Here is a 13,174-nt window from a genome sequence, read left to right as displayed (position 1 = left end):
CGGGGGGAGTCTGCACCCCACCTCTAGCCCCGCAAGTGAGTGAGCCTGGCAGCTCGGGAGAGCCGCCACCACTCGGGGCCGTGGCTTTCTTGGGTGTGACCAAAGAATTTGGATCAGATGGTCTCTAACTGCTCTACTGCCTGCTCTGAAAAGAGAAGTTGAAATAGAGAGATTCTTGAAACATTTCATGATTGCAGAAAAGAGATCATGTTTTTATAAACATATATATGTACATACATATATATTACACATATATTGTATATATAATATATATACATATATGTACATATATAATATATATATTATATGTGTGTGTGTGTGTGTGTGTGTATATATATAATTACCAGAGGGTGGATGCACTTGTGTGTGTGTGTGTGTGTGTGTGTGAGAGAGAGAGAGAGAGAGAGAGAGAGAGAGAAAGCTCCCCTCAATGAAGCATGGTCATGCCCTAAACTCTTCTCCGTTTCTCCACCCTGTTGGGATCTGGGGCACACAGGTACATACACCTGAAGTGTGTTTCAAGTCATGGGAACTGGGATTTGAACCACAATGGGCCACGTGGTACCAGGCTCTCCTAATCATGAGGCTCTGGACCTGGCCAAGGATGATGCAATCTGATACTCAACATATTTCGTGAATATTGCTGGGGAGGAGAAAGACGACTTGCTATTCTGAGTCTATTTGCAGAAGCCCTCTGCCTAGGTCAGCTCTCCTGGGTCACCTCCCACACGGATCCAGGATGCAGGACGAAGGGACACTGCCTCTAATCACAGGGAAAAACGGAGACAGGGAGATGACAGGCACTGCCCGGGCTGTCCAGGCAGCCTGGGACATACGGCCCCGCAACCTCTCCTACTTTCCACAGTCCAAGTCTCGTTTCAGACCATAAAATGGTCAGTTACGTTAAAATAGAATTCTCGATTTTCCTTTAACTTTTTTTTATTTTTTGAGAGGTTTTTGCTATAGGGCGCTTGCGCTTGCCAGAAAGACACAGAGAGACAGAGAGACAGAAAGCGAGAAATCACCCCTCAGGGAGGATGGCCACATGCAGTCCCTTCTCCTCCATCCTCCTTTTGGGATTTTGGACACGAATTGTGCCTGGTCCGAGTGTTAAGCCACCAAGTCCGGGACTCAAACTGTGGTCTACTACATGGGAGTCCAGCAATGTAACCATTATGCCATCTGCTGGTGTCAAAGGCTGCTTTACTCTATAAACAACTTCCCAGAAAGAGTCATGGAACAGAAAGAAACCTCCTTTTCCTTTGCTTCAGTGCACTAAGACAAATGAGTGCTATGCCAGGGGTCCTCGAAAAGCTCATGGAAAATGCGTATGACGGGAGAGTATGCGTGGATTCCAAACACGTTTTACACCGAAAAGTAACCAGGACTTCAATCCCGTTTTTCACAAACGTCTTGAAGTCCCCTCCCATGTGAACATGTATCAGAATGTCACCAGCATCGATGACAATGTCCCTTTAATCCTGAGCAAAGGGGTGGTGGAGAAAAGGGGTTCCCAAGAGAAAGCCCCCGCCCACCAGGAGCGGCCGCGCCGCGGACTTACCTGAATCCCTCCGGCGTCAGGATGCACTTGGAGCCGTGCTGGCAGGGGTTCAGGTCTCGCGCACAGAAGCCTAGCTTCTCCTCGCACAGCTCGCCTGTAACGTGGCACACGGCGTTAGCGCCCAGAGGAAGGCGGACGGGCTGCTCGCCAGCAGGTGCTTTGTGACTGGCGCACAGACAACACGTCCCTGACCACGACCCCACACCAGGCAGGAACCAGAAGGCCCCACACCCAGTCCTGCTAACAACCTTAAGACCTGGGACCACACGAGGCTCGTGGTCTGTGACTCCTACGGGCCTCTTGGGAGCAGAGGAGGGGCCTTAGGAATCTGTGGAAAATGGAAATTAAAGTCCAAGTTCGTTTAGGTGCCAAACATGTCGAGGTTCATGTATAGTTTTCCATATTCACATTTTCCACAGACTTTTGGAAGACCCCTCATGGTCCTGGAATTACGAAATGTCAATCTGAATGCGTCCCTTTCCTGCTGTTTACATTTTTAACTTTTTACTGAGGCCTAGTATCGACTCAAAGGATAAATGATATCTGATGGATATTCACAAACTGAGCCCACTCAGGTAACCAGCACCCGCAGCCTGCACTGCACCACTGACCGGCATTCCGGAAGCTTCTCTCATGTCCCCTGCTGCCCACTAACCCTGAAGGGGGCCCACTATTGAATAGCACTGTTCGTTTTGTTTTGTTTTGTTTTCTCTTAAGGTGTTTGCAGAGAGTGTATAAGCTTGCTGGAGAGAGACAGGGAGAGGGAAAGTGAGAAATCTCCCCTGCAGGGGGGATGGCCACACCGCAATCCCTTCTCTTCCATTCTCCTCCTGGGACTTGGGTCATCCACATCCACACACCTGGCATGACTGTTTTTTTAAAGAATTATTCTATTTAGCTTTATTTATTTATTTTAATTTGACCAGAGAGAGAGACAGAGAGAGAGAGAGAGAAAGCAAGCCTCCAGGTCTAGGACCCAAACAACTGCTTGCCACGTGGGAGTCAGGCACCTTAACCACCACGCCACCTGCTGGTCCCATGGTACACAAGTTTTTAACAACATATACATGATCAGCTATTTTTAAACAGGTTTTTTTTTTTTTTTAGCTTTGCAATTGCACTTAGTATTCCTTTAAGTTAAACACCTTGATGGAACTTACTCACTGTATTTTATCAGCCTACCAGGATGAAAGCCCTTTCAGCTTATCGAGTCTATCTGGTCGGGATCTAGGCTGTTTACAGCAGTCGCTACCCAAGGTGGTTGTAAATATTGATGGTGGAGAGGGTCCTTGTCAGATGCACGGTGACCGTCACTCCATGCACTTCTCGCTGTACCCATAAATAAAAACTTGCTTTATAAACAAGAAAGTGCTTTCTTCTTACTCACTTTGATCTAATCCGATTCGATTACTCTAACAGTTCAGAAGGCTTTACTATTTGATGGTGTGCTGGTACGAGGGTAAACGGAATGTGCCCTGCCCTTAACCAGCTCCCACTGCACCGCAGAGAAAGCTGAGCTGGAGCCAGAGCACCAAGAGTGATTTCGTCGCTCAGGGGAGAAAGCAGAGTGGACCCCTCTTCTCTCATAAGGAATTTCTCCACAGACCGACATGGAAAGGAGTGAGAAGGAAAGGAGCCCTGATAAATTCTGGGCTAATGAGCTTGCCAAATCTGGGGTCAACTGCTTTAAAACTCAGTATGGGGGCCAGCAGGTGGCATGGTGGTTAAAGTGCTGGACTCTCTGATGGCCAATTATAGTTCAAGTCCTGGACCTTGCAGCTTCAAAATCATGCCAGGCATGTATGCGTGTGTGCCCCAAATCCCAAGAGCAGAATGGAGGAGAAGGGACTGCAGTGTGGCCATCCTCCCTGGGGGATGACTTCTCACTCTCCCTCTCTCTGCCTGTGTCTTTGTCTCCCAGTGAGCACATGCATCCTATGGCAAAAACAAACAAACAAACAAAAAAACAAAAACAAACAAACAAAAAACAAAAAAAAATCCTTAAAAATATAAAAAGAGAGGGAACAGCAGGTGGCATGGCGATTAAGGCACTGGACACTCCCACATGGTTGACCACGGTTCAACTCCTGGACCTGGTGGCTTGGTCTCTCACTTTCTCTCTCTCTCTTTATCTCTCTCTCTGTGTCTCTGGTCAAATTAAAATCAATGAATGAATAAATAAAATAAATAATTGTTTAAGAAATATAAAAAGAGAGAGATTCAGTTATGTGAACTTGAATATGAAAAGCCTCATTAACGTCCAGTGTTCCTTATCTCCACGAGAACAGTATGAAAGCCACACCCACAGCGTCTCCCCGCCTCACAGTGCCTTCCTCTGTGCACCCCGAGAGGTACTTGTCATCTCTGTGAGCCCCATCCTGAGCTCGCGGCAGTGCAGTCCCATCTTCAGGCCCCACTTCCTCCACCGAAGCCTTGAGCCCCTCGAAGTCATCACTGGGAACTACAATCGACTTCTTCCAAACTCACGCTCTCAGCTTGATCTCCATGAATCAGGAGTGTTCTCGATGGCATCGGGAGCGGAGAAGCCGCTCCAGAGGGTCTCGACCCTTTGACAGGCCCATCAGAGCGTCTCTCTCTACAGCAGCCCCAGCCTTAGAGGTTTTGTTTTAATAAGAAGACTTAGAGGTTATAATGACATGTGGGCCTCGGGAGGGAGGCTGTGTCTGCAGGTATGAAAGTAGCTAATTGAACTGCCCGTCTTCACCAGGCTTTGGGTGACAGGTGCATCGTCAAGGAGCAGATTGTTTGGAAAGGAAGCTTTGCTCCAAGCAGCGGCTCTCGACCATGGTCTCACACTCTCAGCCAGCCGCATGCTGTCAGCCAGGCTGTGAAACGGGCCTGCCGTCACCCTGGCTCAGAGGTCGGTCGACTACAGAGCACAGACAGAGCAGATCTGGCACGATGCCTCAGGTTCTAGACCCTCAGAACAGCGAACAATGCCTGTCTTCACCTGCACGTCACCAGCAGCATTAGCCCCGTAAGAGAGACAAAGATCCTTGGGGGCTTTGAAGCCAGGACTCACTCCTCCTCTCCAGCCACGACAGTCCTAGACGAGTCTTCTTCTCTGCCTTGCAAATACACGGTTTAGTACAGCCGCCTGCATGACAACCACAGCGTGGTCTTCTCTAAGTCGCTGCAGCACCTGTGTCGGCCCGCTGCTTCATCTTGCACTGTCATGCTCTGGGGGCAGCTTCTCCCCTTGAACCTCGTGACCCAGTGTCCAAGAGTGTCACACTTTTCCTCCGCGGCTTCCTGCAACTGGAGAGAGGTAGGGCCTTGGTCTGGCTTGGGCTTTGGCTCAAGGGGCTGCTGTGGCCAATCTGGTCTTCAGGGTAGACCACGGGAACTTGCCAGAACCAGCAATACCGCTGTCTCCCTCTCCCGTCAACATCCACTTCCTGGACGACACTCTTCATTGTCTTCCCAAACTTTTTCTTTGTATTCGCAACTTGGTTGCTTGACTTAAGGGGCCTAGCCTTCACCCTCTCCTGGCCTTTTCTTTCCTTTTTTTAAGAATTATTTATTTATTTAATTCCATTTGCTATAATTTTAAAAATTGACCTGAAAGAGACAGAGAGAGAGAGAGGGAAAGGGAGAAAGCAAGCCGCCAGGTCTGGGACCTGAACCGTGGTCGACCATGTGGGAATCCAGCACCTTTAACCACCACGCCACCTGCCGGCCCTCTCCTGGCCTTGTCACTAAGCTAGATTGTTCCTAGTTTTTGATTTAATGGGAAAACTGTGCAAGTTTTCCCTTCACTGGAACACTTAGAGGCCATTGTAGGGTTGTTAGTGGCCTAATGTCAGTATTTTGGGGGTCTTGGGGAACAGGGAGTTTGAGGGGAGGGCGAGAGAGGGGAACAGCGAGCCGCTGGATCCTTCAGAACATACGTGCTCAGGTCTGCAGTCTTACAGACGTGGTCTGTGGTGCCCCGGAATCCTAACTCCGGTAATATCGAAAACCACTGATCACAGACCACCCTAGGGTACAATAATAATGAAAAGTGAAGTGAGAAATTTTGCAAGAATTACCAAAATGCCACAGAGACAGGAAGCAAGCATGTACCGCTGGAAAAGCAGACTTGCACAGTACGGGGCTGCAGGGCCTTAAATCTGCAAAGGCCTCAGTGTCTGCCGAGGGCAATGTGGCGAGGTTCAGAGAACGGGCATGCCACGCATTTTCTCCTCTGCTGACCCCGGCCAGCCCGACCTGTTCCACAGTGTATTAGGGTGATCATCCGGGGCTCCAGGGCTCATTAACAAGGCTGATGCCCGGTCTCCTGTCTAAATACCCACCCCGTTTAATACCTATGGCAGTGCCCGTGTAATGGGCTTTATCTCCATCGGTATACAAAGGATTTCTTGTAAATAGCACATTTCTGTTGCTTATTATTATAACTTTTTAAAAGCATCAACTCTTCCTGAGGATTCTTTCAACAATCTGATACTTTATTAATGTTTGCTATCCTGAAACTTGTCTGAACAATTAGAAATAATTAACCTTCAAAATATGGTCTATGAAGGATCCAGCCTGCTCACCTTTCTAAACTGAATTAAATCTCATGTTCAGAGTAGAAACAGACAGAACTGGTCCCCAGGGCTCCGGAATTCTTGAAGCTATGTGAGCCACCGATAGGGCCGTCTTGCCGTGGGACGTGTGCGGAATGGGACATGTGCAGGGATCAGGACGGGGACACAGAGAAACCCCACGAGGTAAAGCTAGTCAATTAGGAAGGCACAGAAGCCATGCTTCCAGGTAGAGAGCAGGATGTTCCAAAGAAGGACGATTTTGTTGTTCTTTTTGTGTTCTGAATGGTACGGGCTGGGTTACTGGACAGTGACTGTCTGCTGGAGTCCCATCAGTGTGGATATGCAGAAAGAGGGTTTCTCTTTGTCTTTACGGACTCACCAGTGAAGTGGCTCCATTATGCTGTTCATACTCTTGGGATCTGAGAAGTGATGGCTTGTGTGGATGGAATATTTGACCCCCTCTGAACTTGCAGTCAAGAATCAAAGCCAGAGAGCCTGCCTGGCCGACAGGGCAATGTTTTATGGATTTTGTATCACTTTCAATACTCACCACAGTGTCTTGCATAAGGTGTTTTCTCAATAAACAACCTCTGAATTTTTAAATGGAAGAACTTACTTCTCCACAGAAACAAATGAAAAGGAGGTTTTTTCAGTACTTCCTCACTGGATCACTGAGGCTAAATAACAGCAAATTCCAACAGCTACTGAAATGCCAGGAAATATTTGACTTAGCTTTCAAAATAAATAAATGCAAATTGGATCGAATAAGGCTTGGTTAAGCTCAACTGTGGCTCCGGGCTCAAGTGCACTGTCTGTTGACTAAAAGAGTGAACAGGTCCTGAAAAACTCTTTTCTGAGATTCAGATGCATTTCAGGAAGCTTCAAAAGGTGGGAAGATGTGCCCCATGGCAAAAACCTCTAAAGAAAAGAAACTGTGGGAAGATGAATAGAGGAATGCAAATCCCAGAACATCCTTGGGCCTCCAGGAGACCTCTCTGCAGTTAAAACAGACTGCAATTTTAGTGCCCACATTCGAGACTCTCAAATACACAGCACAACTATGAGGTGGTTGGGAAAGCTGGGACGGTGTTTTTCCACGCTAAAACTGCTTCATGACTTTCTCCATGACCCGACACATTGACTCTACACATCTCAATGGAAAATTATTAACAGAAGGAGTCACTGCTACTAAGAGATGGTGAGAATCTAAAAATAGGGCTAGACCACAGGGCAGCCGTAAGACAACTGCAGGCAGTCCCACCTGGGAAGGTTCTCGGTTCAAGCCCAGTGACCTCCCTGACTACATTGGGCATGTCCTTGCCCACAGGGCTTGCTGAAGGCCAGAGGTGGGTCGGGGTGTTGAGAACCTTCTTGGGAGTGCTTGCTCTCTCACATAGGGGAAAAATAAATCAAGCTTAAAATTCTAAAAATATACCCCAAACCTAAAAACAGAGGCAAGCCCAAGAATCTTCTAGCATTCAACAGTTCCTGACACTTCAGAGTAAAGGGCTGAAGAGAACTGAAGACCCACGTCTAAACAAAGACTACTGGAAGTGAGCATAAAATACAGAACTAAAAATGCTGAACATTAAAAGTAGACAATATTTACACATATGGCTAGGTAGAGAGATCTCCTTCACACGTGTAACCTACTTCAGGGAGAACTTTTCTCATGCAAATTCTCACGCCACTACGAATGACATCCAGTAACCCAGACCAGGTCACGTAGTGATGACTTGGAATTAAATGGTAGAAAACTGAAAACCCGCCATAGAGGGCAGTCCCTGCTATTTCTGGAGTATAGGCTGTAGCCACGTTCAAGTGTTCTCTTACGCATCCGACACTTACTGTCAGACGTCTGTGTGAGCTAGGACAGGTGTTGTTATCCCTGGTTTGCAGAAGAAAAGCCCCGGACTGGAAAAGGCCCTGGAGTTTATCAGTCTCAGGGCCTGGATGGAAACCCGAGTTCCCGTTACCCATGAGAATCACCGCCTGCCTGCTGTGTTTGTGAAGATGGCGGCGGAGGGCCAGGGCTCTGGGTGCCTGCTCTCGCTCTCGTCTAGGTAAGACAGACTGCTCGCCTGCACCGAACTTTGTGACTACAGCTTGACTCTTCTCAAACAGACACGAGGACAGCTGTGTGCAGCTGGTGGAGCAGGCAGCCAGCGTGCAGACCAAAGCCTGCCGGGCATAAGTGACTGGCGGGGCCCCCGTGAAGTGAGGAGGCAGCTGAGCCCAGGTGATGGCCGCGAATCAGAGGGGACTAGTTTGAGAGCTGTCTCCCAGGTGAGAGCCCACGTCCTGGTCAGCTGCACGTGGGGTCGTCCCTGGGCCCCTAGCCGCAGGCTGTGGCCCCTTCCGCAAGTGCTTTCTCCTAGTCTTGTAAAAGCCATTGCTCTCATTTTTATAGTTCACAGAATTCCTTAAAATAACAACGTACTGGGACCAGCAGTTGGCATAATGGCTATGTTGCTGGACTCCCATGTAGTCGACTGTGGTTCGAGTCTCAGACCCCAGTGGCTTAAACTCATGCCAGGCACGTGTGCGGGCGTGCCCAAGATCCCGAGAGGAGAACGGAGGAGAAGGGATTGCGGCGTGACCATCTCCCCTCAGGGGTGATTTCTCGCTTTCTGTCTCTCTGTCTCTCTCTGTCTTTCTGGTGAGCACACGTGCCCTATAGCAAAAACCTCTCAAAAAAACAAACCAAAAAGAAACATAAAAAACAAAAACAAAAACACACACAAGAAAACAAAACAAAAACAAAACTTGCAATGTATCACTTACTGACTAAGGTTCTTATTTAAGAAAATTACTATTGCTATAATGAAATCAAAAATCTATTTCTAGCTAGGTTTTGGATTGAAGTTACGGAGAACGGTTTGAGTGCTTTTGAAAGCAAATTCAATCTGCAGCACATTCTTGGAAATAGAAGTCTCTTACATATAAGCATGGGATTTCGTCAACACATGGAGCCACGTGTGATTTAAAACACTACCACACTACTGAGAGTGTGTGTAACTATTTAAGGACCTATGCCTGTGACAGTATAATTGCTACTCCATTTCTTTTTTTTTCTTTTTTTTTTTGGAGAGGTTTTTGCTATAGGGCGCGTGCGCTCACCAGACAGACAGAGAGAGACAGAGAGACAGAAAGTGAGAAATCACCCCCCAGAGGGGATGGTCACGCCGCAATCCCTTCTCCTCCATTCTCCTCTTGGGATCTTGGGCATGCACGCACACGTGCCCGGTGTGAGTTTTAAGCCACCGGGTCTGGGATGCGAACCACAGTCGACTACGTGGGAGACCAGCGACATAGCCATTACGCTAACTGTTGGTCCCGCTACTCTATTTCTAAGTTAGTATCAGACTTTCAAATCCCTGCCCCAGACCATCAATTATTTTAGTACCCATTAAAATAAAAGGCATTTGACCAAGGAAGGTACTGGATGAATTAACTGACAGCACGTGTGTCATTTTTACATTAAATATAAAAGCATTTTTTTCATGTTTTCCAGTTTAACTCTTCACATTGTAAGAGTGAATGAGCCAATGCAGTAAATTAAACAATGTAACAGAGTAAAGGAAGTCCTTAGCAAGAGGGGACAGAGAGAGCTGCTACTTATTCCCATAGGAGCATTAAAATCCTACTGTAAATGCCTTCCGTACAACCAGAACTACCAAGACACATACATGTTGTGCACTGGGTACTTGAAGACTTCTGGTGAGCTGAATGATTAAAAACTCGATGTTACTAGTTACACTTATACATCTCTAAGATAAAATTTCCATGCTGATCCCCCGACATGGCCACTGCTCTAATCTCTCCACGACTCCTTTTCTTCGGCCCTGCTGTATCTGGGGAGCCCTGCACAGCATCCCCGTGTCAGTGACTAGACAGGCTCCTTTTGTACTTTGAAGTAGTGGCCAGTAACCGACGGAATTCTGTGCTACGAGTGGGACAATGCTGTTTTATAAATCAGCCTCTTGGGCTTCATATTTATTTCATGCCTCAATATACATATCAAGTCCATATTGCATCAAATACTTTTCATGTTTCAGATCACTAATACTGTTGGTTTAAAGTTGCAGGAGAATTCTCTACTACCTGAATATTTTTCATAACTTTTAACATATTGACTAGCTACTGTACTAAATGATCTATTTTTTATTATAACAATAGTACATGTTTGTGATATCTTTAAAAAAAATAAGTGTGTGGACAACCAGAAAATAGAAAATACTGCCCCCCCTTTTATTTTTGAGAAACTTTTGCTATAGGGCATGTGCACTCGCCAGAGAGACAGAGAGTAAGAAATCACCCCCCAGGGGGGATGGCCACGCTGCAATCCCTTCCCCTCCATTCTCCTCTCCGGACCTCGGGCACACATGCACATGCGCCCAACATGAATTTTAAGTCACCAGGTCCAGGACTTGAACTGTGGCTGATTACATGGTAGTCCAGTGATGCAATCATTACGCCATGTGCTGGCCCCCCAATATTGGTCCCATTTTTGGCAACTCTTCTCACTGTTATAGGTCTCTGGAAATGGCCAAAGCTCATCTGAGAGTGTTCGGCATTGGTATACACACATCAAGGGTCTGAGTGACGGATCGGATGTGGTGCTTACAGATTTCACGTTCTGTCAACATCCCTTTTACCATGGACACAGCGCAAGCTATGTACCTTTAAAACAGGGTGACTGAAATGAAAAGCATAATAGACTTAAAAGGCAACTAACCTTTTTCCACCTCATTCAGATTAGCAGCTGGCAGCGACAAAGACAGAAGAGACAAAAGACATTTACATTGCGGTAGCACAGCAGAGCACGGGGGGCCAACGCGCAGTGACCCACAGAGAAGCCGGGGAAGCAATGAAGCAAGGCTCAGCCTCTTACCTACAGCCGGGCCAAACGCACAGACACGAGGAAATGAGGCAAAAGGCAAACACCACCGCAGCGAGCTACAGGTGTGTGTCTACACTAGGTGGAGTGACCACCCGCAGCCGTACTGTTCCCGCTCAGTGGTTAGTGCATGGCGTGGGAGAGTTGGAAAACAGAGAGTGCACAAAATGGAAAAGGTGGTGTCCTGAGCGTTTTCCACAGAACGTCCTGAGGCGCTACGATACTCGATTTGTATAAAAACTTTCATTTCACTGTATAATCCTATCAGGCACTATGTGGGCTGACAGCAGGATTAATTTTGCGTAGTTGGATAGTTACACGGGGTCTCAGGAGAATTCGATTAAGACACACAGTCTCAACATGGCAGGGTCTGACTGCTGAGAATCGCGCAGAAGCGTGTTTTCCAGTTCCACACTAGAACCCAAGTACGGTACGCATCTTTTCAATATTGTGAGGGGGTCAGATCCCAAGTTTTATTTGTATAGGTTTGAGCCTGTGTAATTGAATGAATTCCTTAAAAATGTTCCTCCAAGAACCGTCTTGGTTTTCAGAAAGGTATGTAAGTATGATTAAAACCAAAATGAAACAAAAATCAAACCCCAAATTTCTCAAGTTACGAATAAGAATTGATTGCTTAATTTGCTTACCAATTCTAAAGTCCTGTTTTCACAGTTCTTAGCATAGTGATTTTAACTTTTAGAATCATAGTGAATTGAACTTCCAAAAATTAATTTTTTCCTGAAGAATAGTAGCCATCAACACTCATGCACTACACAACTAATGGACAGACAATGGATGAGACAGAAAAAGAACAGTTTGCAGGACTAGGGAGGGGAGGTTCTGCAAGGTTCAGAGAACAAGATGACAGTCTTGGATCTTACATTCGTGTTGGCCGTCTTTGGAGTTGGAAAAGCAGGGTCTTCTCCTCCAATAAGTCAGTAACTTACTAGGATGCGTTGGTCACTCAAAGCTTAACTGAAGTTTAATCAGCTTCCCAACAGTGGCTCATTTTAGTTTACTTCTAACCATATTTTATAGTCTACACATTAGGTCATGACTTCTCTGATTGCTTTAGATCTCTGAATTTTCTCTGCTGACATCATGCCACATGGACTGGTGACACAGATGGCAACCCCAAAGCTGTCCCCCTAGTCATTTCCAAGCATTGCCTATGAGGTTTAATTCGCTCCTATTAATAGAGCTTCCTCACGGAATGCCTTTGGGATTTAGAGTAAAGAGAAATCTTCAAAGGAAAAAGCAGTGTATGACAGGAAGGACTTTTAAACAACGACGACATTATATTCCCTGAGCTTAGCTTATCTTGTGCTCGTGAACTGATTCTAAACTTCAACAATGTAGCAACATTACAAGAAATTTCTCCTTAACTTTAGCCTTGAATGCAGCAGGATCTGAAACCCTAGAACCCTAATTTTACCTCCTTATAAGGAAAGGTCACGGATTTCAAGATCTGCAGGTGGCAGGTTGCTATTTCATAAAGAAACATTTCATGTATACATAAAAATACTACAGTTAGTAGATAAGCTTTCAATCTGCCCCGTTTGGATATCTTTTCGAACACTAAGTTCCCATAAAATCCAGCCCACAGTTACACAGGTAGTATGTATCTTCACATCTTATGGGCCATGCGCTTTCTGTGGAGTTCAGTGTTTTTCTTGATCCTGTGCCCAAATTACGGCAAACTGATATGCACAGTTTCTAAAAGTAAACAGAGCGGGCGTCTCAGTTCTAGTCAAGAGCAAATGGCTCTTGACAGTGACGACAACTTCCTGCATCGCCGCTTTCATGGGTGTCACGTCGTGGCTAAGAAGGGGTTTTGCTAAGTGCTGGATTTTGATGACCTGTTTCAAAGAAAGCGATCTGACACCGCTGGGGAAGTGGGGCCTCGCAACACTTTTTGGAGGACGGTGCACTGAACTGAATCATTTGGACAGGAGCTTGGGACAGGAGGGGTGAGGTCAGACAAAGACTCACAAGGAATGGACGAGAATAAGGAACAGCAAATCTACAGCCAAAGTACGGGGACCCTCCAAAGCAGCTCGAGAGAGTCTACTGCCTAATGTAAATGACCCTGGAAAGGGCGAGCGAGAGCCTCAGCGCAGCTGTGCCCCACAGCCAAGTTTCCCTCTGGAAGGGGACTTCTGG

At 46.6% G+C, this 13,174-nt stretch overlaps 1 protein-coding gene across 1 annotated transcript in view; it reads right to left on the bottom strand.

The window, feature by feature from the left end:
- Positions 1 to 13,174, bottom strand: part of SLIT2 (slit guidance ligand 2) — a gene marked incomplete at its 5' end in the record, with an annotated part of 289,592 nt that overhangs the window by 19,004 nt on the left and 257,414 nt on the right. The window contains 1 exon segment of the mRNA XM_006160628.3: positions 1,562 to 1,655. Within this exon segment, the coding sequence (XP_006160690.2) occupies positions 1,562 to 1,655 (94 nt within the window).

Source organism: Tupaia chinensis, unplaced genomic scaffold (assembly GCF_000334495.1).
Source record: "Tupaia chinensis unplaced genomic scaffold, TupChi_1.0 Scaffold000695_1, whole genome shotgun sequence".
Taxonomy (NCBI): Eukaryota; Metazoa; Chordata; class Mammalia; order Scandentia; family Tupaiidae; genus Tupaia; species Tupaia belangeri.
The sequence above is the reverse complement of the archived record's forward strand: the minus strand, read 5'-3'. Positions and strand labels throughout refer to the sequence as shown.